General features: G+C 37.4%; 1 protein-coding gene across 2 annotated transcripts in view; it reads right to left on the bottom strand.

Moving 5' to 3' along the window:
• EOGT (EGF domain specific O-linked N-acetylglucosamine transferase) overlaps positions 1 to 22,791 on the bottom strand; it is a 42,386-nt gene that overhangs the window by 14,407 nt on the left and 5,188 nt on the right. For both annotated transcript variants that reach the window (XM_074198775.1, XM_074198774.1), the window contains 9 exons: positions 20,750 to 20,850; positions 20,045 to 20,153; positions 18,370 to 18,464; positions 16,707 to 16,811; positions 12,417 to 12,523; positions 7,339 to 7,442; positions 1,511 to 1,603; positions 301 to 372; positions 66 to 152 (listed from right to left, as the gene is read on the bottom strand). In XM_074198775.1, coding sequence (XP_074054876.1) covers positions 66 to 152; positions 301 to 372; positions 1,511 to 1,603; positions 7,339 to 7,442; positions 12,417 to 12,523; positions 16,707 to 16,811; positions 18,370 to 18,464; positions 20,045 to 20,153; positions 20,750 to 20,850 — 873 coding nt within the window. The remainder of the gene's footprint in view (positions 1 to 65; positions 153 to 300; positions 373 to 1,510; positions 1,604 to 7,338; positions 7,443 to 12,416; positions 12,524 to 16,706; positions 16,812 to 18,369; positions 18,465 to 20,044; positions 20,154 to 20,749; positions 20,851 to 22,791) is intronic.

Below are 22,791 nucleotides of genomic sequence, written 5' to 3'. Positions count from 1 at the left end.
GTTTATTGGTTTTAACTGTTAGCAAGGAGAAAGGGCAAGTTTAGGACACTCACTGTATAGCTTACCTGTGGTCCATCTCTTGTGATGTTCAACCTGTATAACACATGCTGGGAAAATGCTCGAAATAGTCCTGTATCTTGGCAGCCAGAGATCTGAAATCAAAGTCAGTGCTGTCACACCCAAGCTGGGGTCCATTCCCAAAAGCTGGTTTTGTGGGCCCATAATCTATATCTTAAAAGATGCCAAGAGCCAAGTCCCTGAGGAATCCATTTATATACCCAGTTCATCAAAAATACTCACCAGGGGGGTGTTGTAAAACAATCCATATCTCATTCGGGGAAGCAAGGAAAAGATAGCTTCCTTGAAACACACCTGGAAAAAAGGGTGGTTTAACCTGTATGGCTGGCAAACTATAGAGGCCACAGAGTAATTTAGAAAACTACAAATGAGCATTACCTATATTGTGCTGTTTTATTAATTATTTTGTTAAACATAATGTATATGCATATGTAGGGATATATGATATATATGTGCATACAAACATACATGTATATAGTATTATATGCATATATCCAAACATGTGTGTATATTAATATTACATACATAATATGTGTGTAGGTATGCCTATCTAATATAGTTTGTATTAGATGACTGTATAAGAGAAATTAGTATTATATCCTAAAGGACCATGAAAATCAGCTTTAGAGACCATCTAGTCCAATTCCTTCCCAAGAAATTTGAGACTAGATGTTATTAATTGATGCAAGGTCATATAACTGTCAAATAGTAATACCAGAATTTGAACCTGTATCATCTGACTCCAAATTTAGCTAGCTCCCCTTTTCATTGCAGTTCTTTGCCTCCCAATATTGTTACCCACCCACCCACCAGATGATACCTTTTTAAGTTTTTACGGATATGTTTTGGTTTTCCATCACCTGCATTTCCTACTATACCTCTTCCTGTTCTCACTCCCAGAGAGCTAGCCCGTCTAATAAAGAATCTTTGTTTAAAAATGAAGAAGTAGAAAAAAAATTCAATAAAACTAATCAACACTTTAAAAAAGTCAATGCTCCCTAGAATGGCAAAAGAATGGGAGTTGAGAAACTGAGGTGTTTTTTCATATTTCTTGGAGAGTGAATATAGTGGGGCAGTTAGGTTGGTGCAGAGGATAGAGCACCAGCCCTGGAGTCAATAGGACCTGAATTCAAATCCAGTCTCACACACTTGATATTTACTAGCTGTGTGACCTTAGGCAAGTCACTTAATCCTACTGCCTTGCAAAAACAAAAACAAAAAAAACTTTTAAAATAAAATAAAGTGAAAGTGAATATTGTGAAATTATAAAGAGCTGACGCTTTCTAAAAAGACACATTTTTCAATTCTCCAGAAGTGACAATATTCTATTGTTAAAATTATACTGATAAAATAGAAATCTATTCCAAAGATGTCTTTATCTCACAAGTAAATCATGTGCCCATGATACATAGCTGTGTAAAGTTTTCAGTACCGTTTTTGAATCATATTCTTTCAAATGGATGATGTCATAGTTAGTGAATGCCTTCCAAGTCTCACTGAACAGGTCTCCATATCCATAGGAACTCTGAAAATGTAAAAACAAACACATACATGCACACACACACAATTATAATAGAGGAATTTAGAATTTTGAGGGAAATTTGTGTTTTTCAAAGAGGCTGCATAAGTGATGCCTTACCCAAGGATTTAACATTCTCCAATAGGTGATCCAAAGGAGTCAAACCAGTTAAAATACTTAAACAAAGGACTGAATATTCTTTTACCCTGAGGACTGATACTCAAGAAAAAAAAAATAAAGACCAGAGAAAGTACTTATTTCTTTTGCCTTAATGAATCATTATCAGAAGCAATATTTTGGCAATAAGAGTCTATCTCCTCATCCTGCTTCATATCACTTTTCCTGCCAAACCCTCTTGGAGAGATTCTGCCGTGGTGTGTGTTTGTTTTCTCTGAAAATCATAATCAAGTACTCAACAATCATCTATTAAATTCCCAACTTTGGATTTGGCATGGGGGCACATTGGCATTACAGTGACAAAGGAAAGATGCCCCTGCTCTTTAAGAGCTTGCATTCTCATAGGGGATCACATGTACATTTGTGGCTATCTAGAGAGAATAAAATTAATACAATGTAGATTTGGAAGCTCCAAGTCTAATGAAAAGGGTTCATGGGACAGGGAACAGCTTCATGAAGGTGATCCTTAGAACATAACTGAAAGAAAGTCAAGTTGGTATTTAGACTGCTGGACTTGAAGTCAGCCTTGGAATCAGAAGTGAGAATTTTCAATCCTGTCTCTGACATTAACAGTGTAACCAAGGGCACTTTATTTTACTTCTCTGAATCTCATTTTTTTCATCTGTAAACCAGGCATAATGGTGGCATCTGAGGTACTCACCTCAGAGGATGTCATGAGGCTCACATGAGATATTAGGAGAGTTAACATGTAAAGGGTTATGTGTGCTAGATGCCTTTTATTTTCCTGTCTTGGATCGATGAATTCATTAGTATTGGCAAGTCTCTGTGACAAAACTCCTATCAAAGAAGAGGTGATGTGCTCAGGGTTAAACAGTCAGCATGTGTGAGAGGCAGCTTTCTAACTCTGAGGTAGATCTTTGACCATAAAGCAACATGAGTTCTTGTTCTAAAAATGCCTATGTTCTCATTGTTGTTCTCTATTATTATTGTACAATATCACTCATGTGAGCTCTAGATGCCATAAGGAGTTTACTAGTAAGAGATTCCTACAACTCATGGAAACGCTGTAATGTCAAAATTACAACCTAAATGAAGTCAGTTATATCAGCCTCATCAATGATTGATGGGTAATTCAGCTAATTCCCTTACTTTTAGAAAAGGAATCTCATAATAAGAGAATCCCACAATGAGCCACTGAAGCACCATAATGTCATATAGACAACGTATAAGAAGTTGGTGATATTAACCTCATCAATGATTGATGGATAATTTAGCTAATTCCCTTACTTTTAGAAAAGGAATCTCATAGTAAGAGAATCCTATGAGTCACTGAAAGACTATAATGTCATATACACAACCTTTATGAAGTCTGTGATATTAACCTCATCAATGATTGATGGGGAGCTTGCCTCATTTCCTATAAAATCACTGCAAGTGAAGGCATACAAAAATATCTACAGAGAGAAAAGAGGTTAGCTTGTTTCATTTATATATTGAATTGTAAGATTGAGTCAATAGTGAAGAGAATTCTGTCTTGATGTACATCTGGGCAGATGTCAAAGTCCTATCAAAGCTACTGAATTTTATTGGATGAAATGATTTTAAAAAATCTCCCTTTCCAAGTCTCTGTGATGAGTTCTGAAAAAAGGTTCTTCATTATATAACCTAAAGGAAAACATCTCTGCCGAAGTTCAATAATGAATGAGGTACAATTAGAAAAGGTATTTCCAGACCTTTCCTTTAAACAAAATCAGGGACATTTGGAAGGGAAATTTAATAATGAAAAAAAAGTAATTCTGATTCATCTCTTTTTCAGAGATGTGATGTATAATTCAGTAAAATCTCCTCTGGAAACTTTCCCGCCCCTTGTCCCCCAAATCTGTTTTTTCTACTATGGAGAAATAAACAAATAATAGAGACATTGGAATATTTTTTCTATTTATAGACACATGGCATTTTTTCCTCAAGTCTCTCCTGGCACTAATGCATCCTCCATTCTGTCAAAATGACTACTAAAGCACAGGTCTAACCATGCCATCTCCCTACTAAATAAACTCCACTGGTTCCCTATTATCCCTTTTATTGTTGTTGCTGTTGAGTCCTATCAGCTGTGTCCCACTCTTAGGCCCCATTTGGGGTTTTCTTGGCAAAGATACTGGAGTAGTTTGTTATTTTCTTGTCCAGCCTATTGTACAGATGAGAAAACTTAGGCAAACAAGGTTAAGTGACCTGCCCAGGGTCACAGAGTTAAAAAGTGTCTGATGCTGGATTTGAACTCAGGAAGATGAGCCTGGCATTCTACCCACTTTGCTGCTTTACCACTTTGCTGCTTCTATTATTCCTATGATCAGAAAGAAATTCCTCTACTTGACATTTAAGACTCTTCATTACTTGGTCTCTTTCCTCCCTTTGCAATTTTCTTGTACTTTTTCCCCCAAAATGAGCAACACTGCCCAGTAATACCTGCTGTTCCTCATACATGACCTATCTCTGTGGATTTGCACTTGCTACCCTCTTGACTGAAATACCTTCCCTTCTTATCTCAGACTCTAAGAATCATTGATTTCCTTTGAAACTTAATTGCAGGGGCGGCTAGGTGGCACAGTGGATAGAGCGCCAGCCCTGGAGTCAGAAGGACCTGAGTTCAAATCCGACCTCAGACACTTAATAATTCCCTAGCTGTGTGGCCTTGGGCAAGCTGCTTAGCCCCATTTGCCTTGCAAAAACCTAAAACAACAACAACAAAAATTTAATTGCAAACTTCCTTCTGCAGAAGACTTCTGGTCTTCCTGTGGCCAGTGACTTCCCCTCTAAATGAAGAGTGGATAGGATGAAGTATGTGGAATCAGAAAGACCAAAGGTCAAATCCTACCTCAGGCAATTACTCCAAAGTGTGATCCTAGGCAAGTCACTTTAACTTCCGAACGCCTCACATTTCTCATGCATAAAATGGAGATTAAAAATGGCACCAACTGCTGTTAGCATCCACAGAGAAAACACGATCACAGCACTTGGCAACCTTTAATCCAGGCTATAAATGCTAGCTATTATCATTGTTGTTATTGCCATCATCATCATCTCTAATATAGTTATTTATGTACGTGTTGACTCTCCCACTGGAAAGTAAGTTTTGAAGGAAAGGGACTATATTTCCTCAGCACAAGGTAAATACTTGATAAATGTTTACTGATTGATTGATAGAACATTGGACTCAGAGTAAGGAATCCCAAGTTTGAATACTGTCTCACTTAACTTCTCTTAGCCTCAGTTTCCTCATCTGTAAAATGAAAATATGAATAGCACCTACCTCACTGGGTTGGGATGAGGATCAAATGAGACAATGTACATAAAAGCACTTTGTAAATCTTAAAGAACTAAATATCAAATTAGCTATTAGCTAGTGATAGCCACACCAATTTCATGTGAAAATAATAGAAAATCAGTTGTTACGGTTTTGCAAATGTGACATGAAAAGTCTGCCATGTGAAATCTGGGACATACCAAAAGCATTGCATTCAAGTTCTTCGGGGGGAAAGCAGAGTCACTTTGCTCTTCTGCTAAAATCCCTAGATCTTTTTTTTTCAAATGAACTATAGTTAAGACAGTTTTTTCCACAATGAGTAGCTGTGCTATTGATGCTTAGAATGCAAGTACAACATTACATCTTACCTCGGAATAATTCTCACTCCAACCCTGTGAGATCTTTTATAATCTTGATTCCACCCTGCAGTATATTAGCTAATCCACTCAGTTTTGAGTGACCTGCAAGTGTCCTCATTATTCTTTTTATATCTCCATCCAAATAGTTGATTACAATGTTGAATAGATTTTAGATATGGCAAATGTGGGCATGTTTTCCTAGACTATGTATATTGGAGGCTTTGTTTTTCCAATCTGGGAGAGAAAGAGAGAGAGAGAGAGAGAGAGAATAGGAGAGAAAGGAAGAAAATAGTGGGGAGGAGGAAATAAATAAGATCAATGAAGCATTTTAATGGTCTTATAATCCATACTTAAGGGATGGAAGAGAAGAACCCAAGGAGAGAGATGAAGGAAGCAAAAGAAGTACAAAAGAACAGTCATGAAAGACAACAGAGGAGAGCATCAAGAAGCAGGAGAGGGTCAACTGGATCAGATCTGCAAAGAGGTCAAAAATATTGAAGACTTGTAAAAAAGGAAACTGCCAGACACAGTTATGAGGTCATGAGTAACCCTGGATAAACAAGAACCAGAAAGGGAGCTGGAAAAGACTGTACAAGTCATCATAACCCAGTCAGGGCAGCCTAGGACCAGAAGAGACTGGCCCACTCACAGGAGAGTCAACAAAGAGAAAGACAAAACAGAAAGTACATTTCAACTCATTTGAATGGATTCAAAACAAAGAAAGCCAAGCCAGAACAATAATCAAATGTGACCAATACTCTGCTAAAAGCAATGACCATTAATAACATAAATGAAAATAATAGTCAAAGGTAACTTTAATGACCCACTTTGTTCCTAGAAAACAGATAATAAAATATCAAGGTCTCCTCTTAGTAGAGAGGTAGGAAAGAATAAAAGGAGATCATTGAATCCAAAGCCAGGCACAATCACCACAACATATTTTTTATTTATCTATTTTTCTTTCCTACAAGGAAGGGTTCAGTTCTATGGGATAAGGTTGTATCTAGAAATGACTGGAATCCATAAACTTCACTTAAATAAAAGGTCATCCTCTACTTTATGCTGTGTGAAAAGACAATTTTTCAACAAAATCTGCACCAAAAATTATCAACACCAATAGGCATGGGACTGCAATGCACCTTAGAGGTTACTGAATTCAGCCCATCACTTTACACCTTACAGATGAGAAGAAGTTAAGTGATTTGCCCCCAAGTTTCTCAACATAAGTCCTAAGGCCAAAATGAGAACTTTCTTCAGTGTACTATTTGTTCACAGTACTATTGTACTATGTTCAATTCTCTATTTTCAAGAGTATCATTGTCAATCTTGAAGGACAAATGTTCATATTTCTGAGTGTCTCATGGAAGTCAGTCACATTCCATAATTGTATTCACACTGAGAGAAAGACAGGAGGGGAAGGAAGGAAGGAAGAAAGAAGAGAGGGGTGGAGAGGGCAAGGGAGGAAGAGAAAGAAGGAGAGGGAGAGGCAGAGGCAGACATAAAGAGAAGAGGGGGAGTAGAAGAGGGAGAATGAGGGAAAGAAGAGGGAGAGAGACAGTTAGGGAGGGGGAGGAGAGGGAGGGAAACAGAGAGGAAGAAGGGAAGGGAGAGGGAGAGAAGAGACGGCAAAAGAAAAGAAGAGGACAGAAGAGGAGAGAATGAAAGAAAAATAAGGGGAGAAAGAATGAGAGTGAGAAAGAAGGAAAAAGGGAGAGAAAAAAGGGAGGAAGAAAAGGAGAGAAAGGAGAGAATAAGAAAGATGGAGAAAGGGAGAAACAGAAAGGAGGGAGAGAATGAGAGAAAGAAGGGAGAGAGAAAGAAAGGGAAGGAGGGAGAGAGAGGAGAGAGAAGAGAAACATGGAGGGACAGAGAGAAGTGAGAGAAGAAGGAAGAGGAGAAAAGAAGTGAGGAAGCAATGCCTTTGGACACAGCATCTTACTCACAGTATCCCACATGATGATGTTGACATCTGTACTGAAGGAATTGTTAACGTGCTGAGTAATGTAGAGATTGATAAAATCACAGAAGTGGTGATACATGTTAACACCTGGTATTGAAGAAAAGAAACCTATCATTAACCAAAAAGCATCAAGGATCATAGACTTTGAGTTCAAAAGAACCTCCAAGGTCATCTAGTTTTACAGATGAGGAACCGGGCCCAGAGAAATTTAGAGGCTCCTCACAGGTTTCCAGGTGGAAAAGATCAGAGGCAACTAGCTCATTGTCCTCATTTTGAGAAGAGGAAGTTAAGGTGCAGAAAAGAGAAGTGACTTGTCCAAGGCCACAGGGACAATAAGGATCAGAATAGCCTTGAACCCAAGTCACCGCTGCACCACCGCTGCCTCTGGGTCAAAGGTCAGTGAGGTAACCTATAATTTCTCCCTTCCCCACTCATAACCTTCACAGCATCTCTCTTAGACAATCCTGACTGCCAGCACACCCTGATGCTGGCCCTTAGCACTTCATATCTGGACAATCATAATGATTCGTTCCCTGGTCTCCCTGCCTCAAATCTCTCCCCTCTCTAATCTATCTCCCACTCAGCTAGAATTGCTCTTTCCAAAGAACATTACACATTCAAAAAGTTCCCTATTACCTCCAGGATCAAAATGAAAATCCCCTGCTTGGTTTTTAGAGTACTGCACCCCCGGAACCCCAGCTCCTTTTCCAGTCTCCCTATATTCCTACTGCTGTTTAACCTTCATTCTAGAAGAAGAACATGACATCAGAGAGGTGATGCCATGACATGATTGTGAATTGGACTGAAGGGAAGAGCTGTGCAAAGTCCCCAGCCTTACTTTCTCCTCCAGAGCCATCTGGGTCCAAGGGCCCAATATGAACCCAGAAGACTGGAGATGGCCCTAGAAGGGCCTCCTGACTCTGGGATCAGGGCTCTATTCATTGTGCCACCCAGCTGCCTATGTATTCTACAGTCCAGTGACACAAGCCTCTGTGCTATTCCTCACATACATCTCTGGACCCAGCTGTCCCTCATGCCTGAACTATTCCTGCTCCTCATCTCCACCTCCTGGCTTCCTTCAAGTCTCAACTTAAACTCTGCCTTCTGCAAGAAGCCCTCCTTAATCTTAGGCCTTCCCTCTGAGGCTACCCCCAATTTATTCAGCCTAAAGTAGAGAATGGTTTTTGCCTTTGTATTCCCAGAGTCAGCCATTTGTTGACTGACTACCTGATAAAATTACAGAGCCCTGAAGTACCACAGGCAAATGGGAATCAATTTCCCCACCCAAGCCATAAGGGGAAATGTGAATTTTTTTTTTAGGTTTTTTTGCAAGGCAAATGGGGTTCAGTGGCTTGCCCAAGGCCACACAGCTAGGTCATTATTAAGTGTCTGAGACCGGATTTGAACCCAGGCACTCCTGACTCCAAGGCCGGTGCTTTATCCACTGCGCCACCTAGCCACCTGGGGAAATGTGAATTTGCAGGCAGAAGACCTGGGTTCAAATCTCAGTTCTTGCACTTCTGAGTCCTTGGGTAAGGTACCTGATCTCTCTCATCTCAATTACTTCACACCTAAAATGGGGGGGGGGGGGGGATAGGATTAAATGGATTTTAAGGTTTCTTCCAATTCTGAATCAATGAATGATGCTAAGCTGATTTCATCCAAAATAGAGCTGAACTATAGTATAAATGCTACTATAGAATATAACCACCATTAGGAACATTGCTTCTATGGGGAAATCCCTACCAAGCTACACCCCGGAACATGAGAAACTCTTCCCCCCTACCCCTGGGGAGGTGTTTCCATCCTGGAAGGGCAGAAGTAAAAGCAGGATACCCTAGGTACAGGCAATGGGGACACTGAGGTTTACATATAATCCAAGGTCACTCAGTTGCTGCCTACACTTTTTTTCTTATTTAAGGAAATGGAGTTAAGTGACTTGCCCAAAGTCACACAGCTAGGTAATTATTAGATGTCTGAGGCCGAATTTGAACTCGGGTCCTCCTCACTCCAGGGTCAGTGCTCTAACCACTGCACCACCTAGCTGCCCCGCCTGCCTGCACTTTTAAAGTTCAGATCCATGCTCCCATCTTTCTATAAGCAGGCATCTAAGTCTGTATGTAATCTGCTGTTAAAGAATTCTGTAAGATAAAATTGAACCACAAAGATTAGTATCTTAAAAATATGAAGCTTAAGGGAGGCAAATATTGAATATAAAATGAAACACTGGATCTTTTAACACCTGAAAAACATAAAACAAGTTTATTCCTTTAAATTCTTCTAGTTATACCCTCTCAGACATTACTGACTGGATTTTCACAAAGGGTATATTTTCATATTTTCCAAATGAGAGGTAGTTGGTGTAATAGTTAGAGATTCAGCTACAAAGTCAGGAAAACTTGGGCTTAAGTCCTTCAGCATATATCATGTGGCCCTCTCAAGTATCAAGTGGACCTGACAGAGGGAATTCTCTAGAACAGTGAAAACACAGGTCCAAAGACAAAAAATAAATTAACAAAAATCATTTTCCAGCTCTCAGATTAACCATATACCAATTAGGGTCTCACACTTACTCTTGCCTTAAAATTAATTCACTAGGGCTTCTTAACCTTAAGCACCTGCATTTATATAGTGCTTTACATAGATTAACTCATTTGATCCCCACAACAATTCTATGAGGTAATGGATATTATTATCATCATCCCCATTTTATAGATGAGAAAACTAATGCTTAGGGAAGTGACATGACCTGTGCAGCACCACCCAGCTCCTACAGGAGTGAGACTGGATTTTCATAAACTTAAAAATATATATAGGAGCAGTTAAATGGTACAGTGGATAGAGCACTGGCCCTGGAGTACCTGAGTTCAAATTTGACCTCAGACACTTACCTAGCTGTGTGCAAGCCAGTTGACCCCATTGCCTTACAAAAACAAAAACATACTATATATACATATATATATATATATATATATATATATATATGCATATAGAGAATATATAGATATATCTATATATACATATATATATTCTGAATTATATTTCATTATAATTTTTGTACTCCTATGTATTGTGTTTTATACATTTTAAAAATATTGCTCTTAGAATAGTTCCATAGGCTTCACTGGACTGTCCAAAGAATCCAGGACACTACCCTTCCATTATAGTATAAATCTCTGTACAAATATTCATAAAAGTAGTATCTATTAAATTGTAAGTTCCTTGAGCCCAGGAACTGGCAACTTTTGCTTTTGTATTCCTAGAACTTAGAACCTGGTAAACAGTTCATGCTTAATCAGTGCTTTTTCATACATCATTTAGTGTGTCAGCAGTATTTCTTAGGGCCTTTTAGTAGTCCCAAAATTTCCTTAATGTGTGTGTGTGTGAGAGATCAAGAGAGAAAGGAGAGAGACAGACAGAGACAGAGACAAAGGCAGAGAGATAGAGCCTGAGAGAGACCAGGCCCTATCTACCTTCTCTGAATTTTTAGTCTAATAAATCTTATACTTAAAGACGCCCAAACTCATAACCTAAGTTTTAAAAAGAAATTTAAAAATAAAAGTCAATTCATATACAGTATTAGAGTTGTAACAGGTCAAGAGAATGGAACAGGGGAGGGGGGAAGAAAGGGGGAGGAGGAAGGTACACCTCCTCTCCCCACTCCAATACTAGGAAGCTGCCACTGGAAGTGAACAGATCAAAAGAAGCTGACATGAGGAAATGGAAGGGAATGGATCATCTAGTAACTTCCAATTTTAATTAATTATTGTCACTAATTGGGTGAAAGTACAATTGTTTCTATGCTGAAAAAGTACAAAGTTTTCCAGCACCTCCTAAACTTCAGTAGCCTGGAACAAAGACCCAGCTTTTCTGCCCTGGTTGCTTGTTTTTGTTTTTTGCAAGGCAGTGGGGTTAAGTGGCTTGCCCAAGGCCACACAGCTAGGTCATTAATAAGTGCCTGAGGCCACATTTGAACTCAGGTCCTCCTGCCTCCAGGGCTGGTGCTCTATTCACTGCACCACCTAGCTGCCCCTTTGCCTTAATTTTGACCTTAGTTGTTAGGAATCTGGCAAAGAAATCACACATCTTCACACCAGCATTTTACTTTTATCTGTGCGTGTATATAAATTTCAAATGTTCACTGTAGGGTCAGTTCTCTCACAGACTATTTTTCTTGCCCATTTTTAATTTGCATTTTTTATTTAATGAGTCAGAACCTTGATCATATCATTTTTATTTGCTGTGCCTACTTTTTAAAAAAAGCCTGAATTCGTCTAAGTTCTAAACCCAAAACTTTCTTACATAAAAATTATGTCTTCAAAAGGTGGGGCATATTAAAAATATGATCAATAAATTGTGATAATTCTGAAAGATTCATGACAGAAAGCTCTCTATATTTCACTTTAAACCCAGCCTCTCATGAATTTTGATCAGGTGTAGTAGAGTAATCTGCCTCTAATAATGAGGAAGATAATGTATTATAGCTGACATTTCAACCTAAGAAGCAGGCCATGATTTAAAAAATTAAAATATAGGTTTGTAGTCAAGAGACACCACTTTTTATGAGAGGGAAAAATCATTTTATTTTTCAAAATTCACAGCAGTGAATACCTCAACCACAAAAAAATAAAATTAGAAAGCTCACCATGAAAGGGTTTTAAAAAGCTTGTTTCCCACCCTGAGAATGAAAATGACTTTTAATGAAATAAGTTTTCATGAAGGACAATTAAAAGAAGACTGGACAGCTACATCACTTTGAAGAACCTTCCTTCTAATATATGACAGAGAAAATAGAAGTTCTCACCAGTTTAGTTCCTTCCCCAGGGATATTCCATTCTTTCATTTAGCAAAGGAAGACTGAAAAGAAATTCACTACTGCTCTCCTAAATCGAGTTGAATTTCCAATCCCAACTGATACGATATTTCCATTTTGATGGTCAAAGAAAGTCATTATAGTTGACCACTCCTGGATACACCATAATCTTCATTATTAACCATGAAAAGTATTCCCCAGACCAGCTCAGAAACGAAAGAGGAGCAGACAGACAAGTCATCTGTTACCTGCATCTAACTTCATGAAGTAGGTTGGCTTTTCGATTACGACATCACACTTGCCATCTTCAATGGGTTTGAAGCTTAGTTCTGTGTACACTTGTAGCTCAGCAAACCTGAAATGATTGATTAGGATATGCTTTGCAAACAGCTTCTGAGACTTCCCATGCCAAGCCAGAAACTTGCAAGTCTACAGGAGACAGATTACTCAGCTGGGAAAGCCAAGGTTAATTCTGCCAAGGAAACTGAGGAAGCAGTTTTGAGTTACATGAGACTAATTTACACTGAATTCAGGAAACAAAGAGCCCTTTCCTCTCCAGATGAAGAGTGAGGCAAATTAGAAACCTTCCTTCTCCTTCCACATCTACAAGTCTAAAGATAGATTCCTTACAATTCTCACAACTTGCATCTAAGTAATTTGATATCAATTTTAAGACACAAAATATACAAGAGGATGTAAAATGTAATCTGAGCAAATAAACTAAATTTAAATTTAAACCAATGAGTTGCATTCTGATGTAACATTTCCAAAATAAAAATTCAAACAACTTAACTTTAGCCTGGAGCCTAAAAAGTCAAGGAGGAAGAGGAAAAATGAATGTGTCTCAGAGAATAGAGTACTGAACTTGAAGTAAGAAAGACTTGGACTCCAAACCTGCCTCAGTGACTTAGCTGGGGGACATTAAGCACTGCATGACTAAAATGAACAAATGAAAACCTATTTATTAAGTAGTCATTAGAGTATTAGTCATTAGAGTATAAACACAAAGCAAAGGCAGACCTGACCCCAACAAGTTTATATTAATTATATTATATTATGCTGTTCTATCATGTTCTTATGTTGTTATATATTATACTATTATATTTTGTATCTATTGTATTGTGTTATATTGTATTATACTATGTTATATTGCATTATGTTAATTATATAATATTAATTATATTGTATTGTAATATATTTATTCAGTGTTGTTGTATATTGTTAGATTATGTTGTTATGTGCTTTATTTAAAATGTCATGCTATAACATGTTCTGCTGATTATATCATGTTATGTTATATTATATGCTATATTATATTACAATATATTATACTACATTATGTGATATTGTATTATATCATACATATGCTATATCATATATCATAATAATGAAAAATTAAACATAAGAAGAGTAGTGGTTAAGGAAGGGTTTGGAAAGTGACAGAATAGTGAGAGAAGTGGAATTTCTGTAACAGATTGGCATACCATTTCTAAGAGCAACAGCAATATTGACTAAGACTAAATGAGAGTTCCAGAATTTTATGTTGGGAAGAGGTTGCAACCAAGGCCCTGATGGCAAAGTGGCCGGGCTAAAGATGGCCTAGAAATGGGGAATAAAGTGAGGCATGATTGGAGCCCACCTGAAATAGCTGGCTAGTTATGGCATTAACCAATTAGACTAGCAGGGAAGCAGAAATTATGGTGTTGAAAGGATTAGGACCAAGTTCCTTCATCTCTTATTGTCTCAGGTTCCTCATCTGTAAAATGAAACGGTTGAACCCTGTCCTCTACAGTCCCTTAATCTCTGATAAAGATAGCAATTCAAGATTATCAGGTACTACAAAACTATAACAACACATCTCAGCCGCTACTAGGAGGAAGGTGAATCATCAGTTCTCTCTTACAAAATATTGTCTCAGGTTATATAATATAATTTCCCTGTAATGTAAATGAAGTCATTTCAGCATGGATAGAAAAGATATATCAAAAAAAAAAATCACGAGGCAGCTAGGTGGCACAGTGAATAAAGCACCGGCCCTGGAGTCAGGAGTACCTGGGTTCAAATCCAGTCTCAGACACTTAATAATGACCTAGTTGTGTGGCCTTGGGCAAGCCACTTAACACCATTTGCCTTGTAAAAACCTAATAAGAAAAAAATCATGAGAAATTACATAACTCATCACCAAAAAAAACCAAAACATTTTTTTTTTTGGTTTCTTTGTTGAAAGGCAATCAGGGTTAGGTAACTTATCCAGGACTGCAGTTAGTAAGTCTCAAATGTCTGATGTCAAATTTGAACTCAGGTCTCCAAGGCCACTACTCTATCCACTATGCCACCTAGCTGCACCTAAAACCTTTATTTTTTTTAAAAAATGAATATACAGAATACTGAACTGTAATACTATATTTGCCTCACTGCTATAGATTTGGAAGAGGCCTCGGAAATCACCCAATGCAACTTTTTCATTTTACAAATGAAGAAACTAAGGCCCAGAAACCCAGTGCCTTGCCCAAGGTTACAAAAGTTCTAAATGGCAAAGGTAGAACTGGAACCCAGATCCTCTAACTCTTCAACCAGCTTGCTTTTTCACCACTTTATATGTACTATGAATAAAATCATGGCCCCAAACACAACAATTAAAGACACAGAGAACAGTTATATTATGGTTTACCACACACACACTGAGATGTTATTATCCTTACTCCAAGATCAAGGTCATAAACAAGACACCACGGCATTCCTATCACTCCTGGAAACTGTGAAACTCATTACTCACTTACAAAATTCCTTTGGCCTCAGGTTTTACACCCAAGAGATGACTCAATAACAAGAAAATGTTACTAATCATCCAAGCTATCCAAAAGTCAGATGGGCTGCCTTGGGTTTCCTGCTCACTAGAGATCATGGAGTAAAAAATTAAATAACTCCTTGTTGGTGTTCTTGTAGGGAGAATTCTCATCCAGCTCCCGGGTCTCTGAGGGTCCTTTCAGCTCTGAGATTCTATCATACTCTTTCTGTGTCCCTCATACCACTGTCAAAGAATGAAGTAATTGATCATTTCCAATGAAACCTAATTGGTGGATACTAATCTGGTCTTGCCTGCTATTCATGCTTTTGCAGATATTCACCAACCTTGAACTTCTACAAAACATATTTTTTTTCTTTGGGCTAAGATGTTAGAGAATCCCTTTATAAGCCCAGCTCTCTCTCTTTTCTAGAAATATACTGATATCTTCCTAATTTAAAGTGTCACACCACAATCTGAGAATATGTCAACTTGGCTAGGAAACAACTTGAAGAAAGAACTGGTCTCAAATCTAGAAAGAGCTGCTTTCAAGTCCTGATTCTGACATGTACCAACTGCGTGAGCCTGGGAGACCCTTTAATCTCTCATTGCTCTAGACAACTCTCTCAGGTTATGAGTTGCAGAGAAGGTCTTGACTTGTATTAGGAGGAGGAGTTATCTCACCAGGAAACATAAATTGGTATCCCTATATCCATGGAATTACAGATCCAATCTCTAGCTTCTCTTTGTACTCAAAAGGACCTGTGATGTCATTGACATAGGTGGGGTGGGGGATAGGTTCTCTCTAACTAGGTGGATGGATAGGTGGGTGGGTGAATGGATGGATAGATAGATAGATAGATAGATAGACAGACAGACAGATAGATGGATAGACAGACAGACAGATAGATAGATAGAGTAAGCAATAAAAAGTTAAGTTTCCACACCAGACAAGGTCAAGATAAGCAATGAATAAGTTGAGTTCCCACAACTGTTTGATGAGAATTATCTACTCATGAGCCAGACAAGGTCAGAATGATGTAAGAGTTAACTTTTCATAACTGCTTGGAGAAACATTTAATTAGGACCAGACAAGGTCAAATAAAGAAGTTAAGTTTGCAGTCAGAAAAGAATGAACAAAGATAGCAAAAAGGGGAAATAATAAAGGGGGAGCTGGCCCTAACTTAGCAATAACCTAAGAAAGAACTGTGCCTGCTTAATAAGGTTTATACATTATTACTTTGCATACCCCTCATAAAATTAAGCTTTACTTACATAATATGGGATATATGAAGAGGAGAAAGGTATATTAAGGGAAGGTGTATCAGAAAGATTGTAACCCAGAAGAGAGTTAGAGTAGTCTAACTCTTAAAAGGGAGGGGATGAAGAAATTGTTCATACTAATCCTATAAATAAGCATTCTCACTTCTCTATCCAGTGCTCTAATACCCTTTGAGGAGTTGAGTCTGGTTTCTGGTCAGAATTGTAGGATTCTTCTAAGTTCTTGGTACAATAAACTGCTGATACTTAAGTGTGTCAAGCATATTTCTAACAATAGATAGACAAAGTGTGCCAAGCATATTTCTAACAATAGAAAGACAGACAGATAAAAAGACAGAGGAATGGACAGATGGATGGATGGATGGATGCATGAACAGACAGAAAAACAGATAGAAAGATAAGTAAATAGAAAGCTAATCCATCCACTCCTGTCAAGAATATTTATCCACAGAGAGAGATTTTTTAATCTTACCAAGACTGTAGAGGGCTTTTACGTTGACCTTCAGACATCATTGTGCGAACATCAAGTTTACAGTGACCTCCTATGTCACCCTTCTGTAGGAAGTTTTCCTTAAACCTGGTTCACATTAAACAAACACCAAGTTAACTCCCAGGGCTTCTGCTAGGACAACACATAGAAAGGATCAAAAAATGCACATTCAGCAAGAATTCTTAACCACTTAATAGGTACAAAGCCTATACAAGGTACTGAGAACACAAAAGACAAAATGAAAAGCCACCACTGCCCTCAAGAAGTTTATATTCTGCTGAAAGAATATATTTAAATTGATTTTTTGTATAAAATCCAACATGTTATTTTCATGGTATAGGAAATCCAAATGAGAAATTTCCCTCTATCAAAGGAGATCAACAATTGTTCAGCAACTTGCATTATTAGAGAATTACTTGGGACCCTTAGGAATTGAGTGACTTGTCCAGAGTCACACTGTGGGTCTGAATTAAAGGTGGGCTCTGAAGCCTAACCTTCCTGCCTTTCCAAAGAACAATAAACACAAAATAATTACAATAAGGAAAGAATCAAACAAGTAGGGAGACATTCCAAAGCAAGCCTTGAAGAAAGCTAAGGAATCTAAGAGGCAGAGATCCTGGGGAATCACATTCTGGATGGGGGCAACCTAGGTAAAGGCTTGGAGATAAGAGATGGAGAGTAAAATTTATAGAAAAGCAAAAAAAGACAGGTTTGATGGGAATAGAAATGGAAGTAGGTATTGAGCTAAGTACTCTCAACAATAAATGTATATACTGCATACAAAATTTCAAAACATAGATGACTTTGATCTCCAATCTCCTAAAATATTTGTGCTAAATAAAGTTGATAGCTCCCTCTCATCTCCAGGATCAAATATAAAATGTTCTGTTGGCATTCAAAGCCCCTCATAATTTGGTCCCCTGCTGTCTTTCCAATATTCTGACACATTTCTTCCCAATACACATTCATTGATCTGTAAACACTGGCCTCCACAAACTAGACCCAACATCTTTCAGCTCTAGGAATTTTTTCTGGCTGTCCTCCAAGCCTAGAATGCTCTCCCCCAACTCCCACTACTGACCTCCCTTACTTCCCTTTAAGACTTAAATTTTCAATTTCTATGGGAATCCTTCCTCAATAGCTCTAAATTCCAATGTCTTCCTCCTACAGCTATCCCTTCCACATCCTGACATTTCCTCAAGACCCTGTTTTGATATATTATGGGTCAGCATAAGAATGAATGGGAATTTTGGGGAAATTATGAAGAAGCTACAGATGACATGGAAAGACCAAAAGACCACAGAGAAAATATTTAGGCACTCAGAAGAAAAAAAAATCAGACTTCTTCTCTGGTATGAAAGGAAAGTCAAAAAAATTTTACACAGATTTTCCAGATCACAGGGGCACTGCATCTCTAATCCCCAAGATGTGGGAAGAATAACTATTATTTCCAATTTATCCTATAGACAGTTTGCTTTGAAAATATTTATTTGCATGTTGTCTCTCCCAATAGATTGTAAACTTCTTGAAGGCAGGGACTGCTTTTCACCTCAGTTTGTATCCCCAGTGCTTAGAAACATAGTAGGTTAGTAAATGTTTATGAGTTGATTGAGTCCATTAGAACTTAGATGAACCATAAAAATACCTGTCATGATTTCTCTTCACTCTTCTTAGATCAACGTATAAGTTTGATGTTCTACAGTACTGAAGGTAGCGAGAGCAAACTAGCCAAGAATCACCCTGAAGGAATAAAGAAGAAACAAGCATAAGAATCATTTCTCAGTATCAATGGATATGCAAGAGTGGTTTTCACAAGAATAAATCCAAGCTATCAACAAATATATTTTTAAAAATACTACAAATCACTAATAATGAGAGAAATTCACAACTTGAAAATTTTTCATGAAATTCATCTCCCCAGTTTCCATAGAAGAATATTACCGGTGCCATTTTGGTGGTATAGATAATATCAACCCACAACTTTTGAAGTTGTCATTCCAAACAAGCTGAAAAATCTCCCAGAATCATCCACAGATCTGTTGCTAATCTTTCTCTGGCCAAAGTATTGCAACATTATTCTTACTAACACAAAGTTAACTCCAGCCCTGCAGGATCCAGTTTGGTCATGTGCTGTGATTATTCATTTAGGGACCTACTATTGAACTTTCTCAAACTGCTGGGAGGAGAGAGGGAGTAGAACTTCATAATTTCATATAATTTGAATTAATTTAATTCAGAGAATTTTTTTTTAATTTCACAATCCCCTCAAGAGATAATGGGAGACATCTTAGGCTAATTACATAATTTCTCTGAGGCTCCATTTCCTAATATAGTGAAATAAGGATGTTGAACTCAGCCTCTGAGTTTCTCCTCAGCTTTGGTTGGGCCCCTAGATCTGATGGGAGCACAAATCCCAAGATGGGATCAAGATATTAGAATGGGGTGGCTAAGTGGCACAGTGGATAAAGCACCTACCCTGGAGTGAGGAGTACCAGAGTTCAAATTTGGCCTCAGACACTTAATAATTACCTAGCTGTGTGGCCTTGGGCAAGCCACTTAAACCCATTGCTTTGTAAAAAAAAAAAAAAAAAAAAAAAAAGATATTAGAATGATCACCTTACAAATTTGGAAACCTAGGCCCAACCTCCACAGGTTGATGAATCAGTGACTGGGTAACTCATTCAATAACAATTGGCAAAATGAAAAGAACATCTCCTGTTCCCAGATTGCTTCAGAGGGAAATTTTTGTAGCAAGAAGAAGCACCCTAAAACCAAAACATTATCAATGTCATCAAAACTTCAAGGATGTATGCTTTGGCAGGAGCAGCTAGGTGCATAATGGATAGAGCACCACCCCTGGAGTCAGAAGGACCTGAGTTCAAATCTGAACTCAGACACTTAATAACTACCTAACTGTGTGACCTTGGGCAAGTCACTTAACCCCATTGCCTTGAATGAATGAATGAATGAATGAATGAATGAATGAACGAATGAACGAACGAACGAACGAACAAACAAACAAATAAATAAATGGGGGGGGAGAAGTTACCTTCCATCTCCACAGACTGCAGACCAACTATCACTAATTAAGTAGGCTCAGAGCGTAAACCATGCCATAGTACTCTCTATTGCAACTGAATTTTCAGGAGCAGAAAAGGGTTAGATTTGAATACAAATTAAAGAAATATTTATATTAATCAATTCTAAATCAGTATGATAAGGATACACTTCACCGTCCAATCTGATTTTTCTTAAAAATTGGAATTCAGATGTCTTTTGAAATAAAGTAAAATGTAAATTTTGAAGACAAAAATACCTACTGTTTCCATAGGTTGGCAGAGGGTCCGTAATTCATGCAGGCGCTCCTTTGCATAACCAAAATCCGCTTGTTTCCAGAATATCTCCTGAGCTGATTCAATGGTATTGGTCCTAATTTTTTTTAAAGTTCAGAGTATTTATCTTTTTTAAAAATATATGTAATTTTTATTTTTCTAATTCCTAAAGTTAAAGCAAACAAATCATTATCATGAAGATAAAAATCAAGCCTTAGCAAATTATCATGGCTTAATAATAAAATTCATTGTAGAAATGAACAGAACCTAAGATAATAGGCTGCTAATTAGTATATTTTTATTTCATTAATTTAATAGATTTTTAAAAGATTTTTATATTTAATTTTCCCATTTAGAATTGGTATGGAGCTAGTGTTTTATCTTCCAGAGTATTACAGACAGGAAGTCACCATAAGGCTATTGGTTTTTTTTTTACCCCTAAGAACCCACAAAAATCACAGCACAGATTTCTATGTCAACAGTGTAGGAGAGAAGGAGTCAGATTTATTAACACATGGGAAAACTTTTGCAGCCACCTTGAATACCTACCTAGCAACATTCCTGAAATATAATAGGTGCTTCATAATACTAAATTATTTATTAGTTTGCATGTAGGGAAACGATACAATAAGAGTAAAATATATATATATATAATTTTTTAAAATAGAAAAGAAAAAAGATAGAGAAACTTACCATCCCCTATCCACGTAACTACAAATGGGATAGCCAAACCGAGACTCTGGCCTGCATGATTTCTCATAGCCCCAACACAATTCAAGATGTTTTAAATGTTTCTGAAATATAAAGAGAACCATTATTTTCATGTTATATCTGCTATTAGCATTAAAAGCTCACTTTGATTCAGTCTATATCTTAAAAACAAATGTCTCAGAACTAAACAAGAAAAAGAATTATAGAAGATAAAAAAGAATAATTTTGATTATAGGAAATTTTAAAAATTTTCCACAATCAAAAGCAATGCAGCTAAAATTAGAATGAAAATAGGTAAAGGGGAAAAATTCTGGAACAAGTTTCTCTGAAAAAAGATCTCATATCCAAGATTTTGAAGAAACAGATTCAAATGTATAAAAATAAAAGCCTTTCCTTAATGTCAAAGGATATGAAAAAGCAATTTTCACAGAAAATAAATCCAAGCTATCCACAAACATATGAAAAATTATACAAATCACTAATAATTAGAGAAATTCAAATGAACAAGCTCTGAGGTTCTACAAAACACCTATAAAGATTGACCAAGGTAACTGAAAATGAAAATGATAATTGTTAGAGAAATCGTGAGAGGATGGGCAATAGTACGGTGTTGGTAGAACTGTCAATTGGTATAGGAAGAAATATGGAAGGCTACCTAAAAAGTCACTAAATTGAATATTGAAGCAGCAATACTACTGCGGAACCATGAACCAGCCTTAAGTGAGAAGATACAAAGACAAAAATCAAGAGTTCCTGCCCTAGAGGAGTTTGAGTTCTACTAAGACTCCTTTTAAGAAAATGCTAACAATACCAAGATTAGGGTCTTAGAAGTAAAGGTTTTATCACTCTCCATGTTTAAAAGTTGATGGGGCCAGCTAGGTGGCATAGTGAATCAGTCCTAGAGCCAGGAGGATCTGAGTTCAAAATCAGCCTCAGACACTTAACTCTTAATAGCTGTGTGACCCTGGGCAAGCTATTGAACTCCAATTCTCATATTCTCTCTCTCTCTCTCTCTCTCTCTCTCTCTCTCTCACACACACACACACACACACACACACACACACACACACACGTATTTGAAAGAAATGAGTTCCGACCCAAACAAGTCATTCAGTGCTAAATACAAGACCCAAGGAGATCAAAGATAGAAAGGTCCTATACACATTAAAATATTTATAGCAAAATTTTGAGGGGGAAAGAACTAAAAACATAGAATATGCCCATGAACTGGGGCAATGGGGAAGCAAACTGTGATATGTAAATGTAGTAGGTTATTAGTACAGCCTAAGAAAAGATGAGTATGAAAAACTAATTGAATATGGGAAGGGAAAAAAGCAGATCCAAAAGAATAACATGATGAATAAGACTATGTAAATGTACAAAATAGAAAAAGAGCAAATGAGATGCCTTGAAATTTGTGAACAAACCTGGACCAAAGAAGAAAGGAGAAAATATACCATCCTCCCTTCTCTTCAGAGAGGAAGACTCTGGGTTTAGGATACCTTATTAGACTTAACTGATGTGCTAGTTAGTTTTATTGAATTGTTACACCTTCCCCCTCCTCTTTTTAAAAATTCTTTGTTCAAAATAATAACTGTGAGGGATAGAATGAGGAGGGAAGGTTATCTTTTGAAATTAAGGTAATTTAAAAACAAAAATCAATACAAAAGAACTTATTCTTTGAAATGAAATGTACTCATTATTTTCATTCCCACCCTTAAAAAAAAAATGGCTCATTACTGAATGTGCCCACAAATACCAACACACCTGTAGCACCTTGGGCCAATTTAAAAGGAATGTATTAATACACATAAACAAAAATGGCCCCAAGGGTAGGCAGACTAGCCCTGGACTTATTCCTCAGAGATTCTTTCCAAATGAGGTTTTATTTACAAGATTCCCCTGCTTTCCCTGTAAAAGGGAAAGATCCACTGATCAACAAGGCCCAGGCCAGTGTTGGTTCCAGCTTGCTCTAGAAGACATGGCGGGGTTGCCCTGGCCTGTAACCCAGAAGGCAGCTCCAC

Source organism: Macrotis lagotis, chromosome 8, assembly GCF_037893015.1.
Source record: "Macrotis lagotis isolate mMagLag1 chromosome 8, bilby.v1.9.chrom.fasta, whole genome shotgun sequence".
Taxonomy (NCBI): domain Eukaryota; kingdom Metazoa; phylum Chordata; class Mammalia; order Peramelemorphia; family Peramelidae; genus Macrotis; species Macrotis lagotis.
The sequence above is the reverse complement of the archived record's forward strand: the minus strand, read 5'-3'. Positions and strand labels throughout refer to the sequence as shown.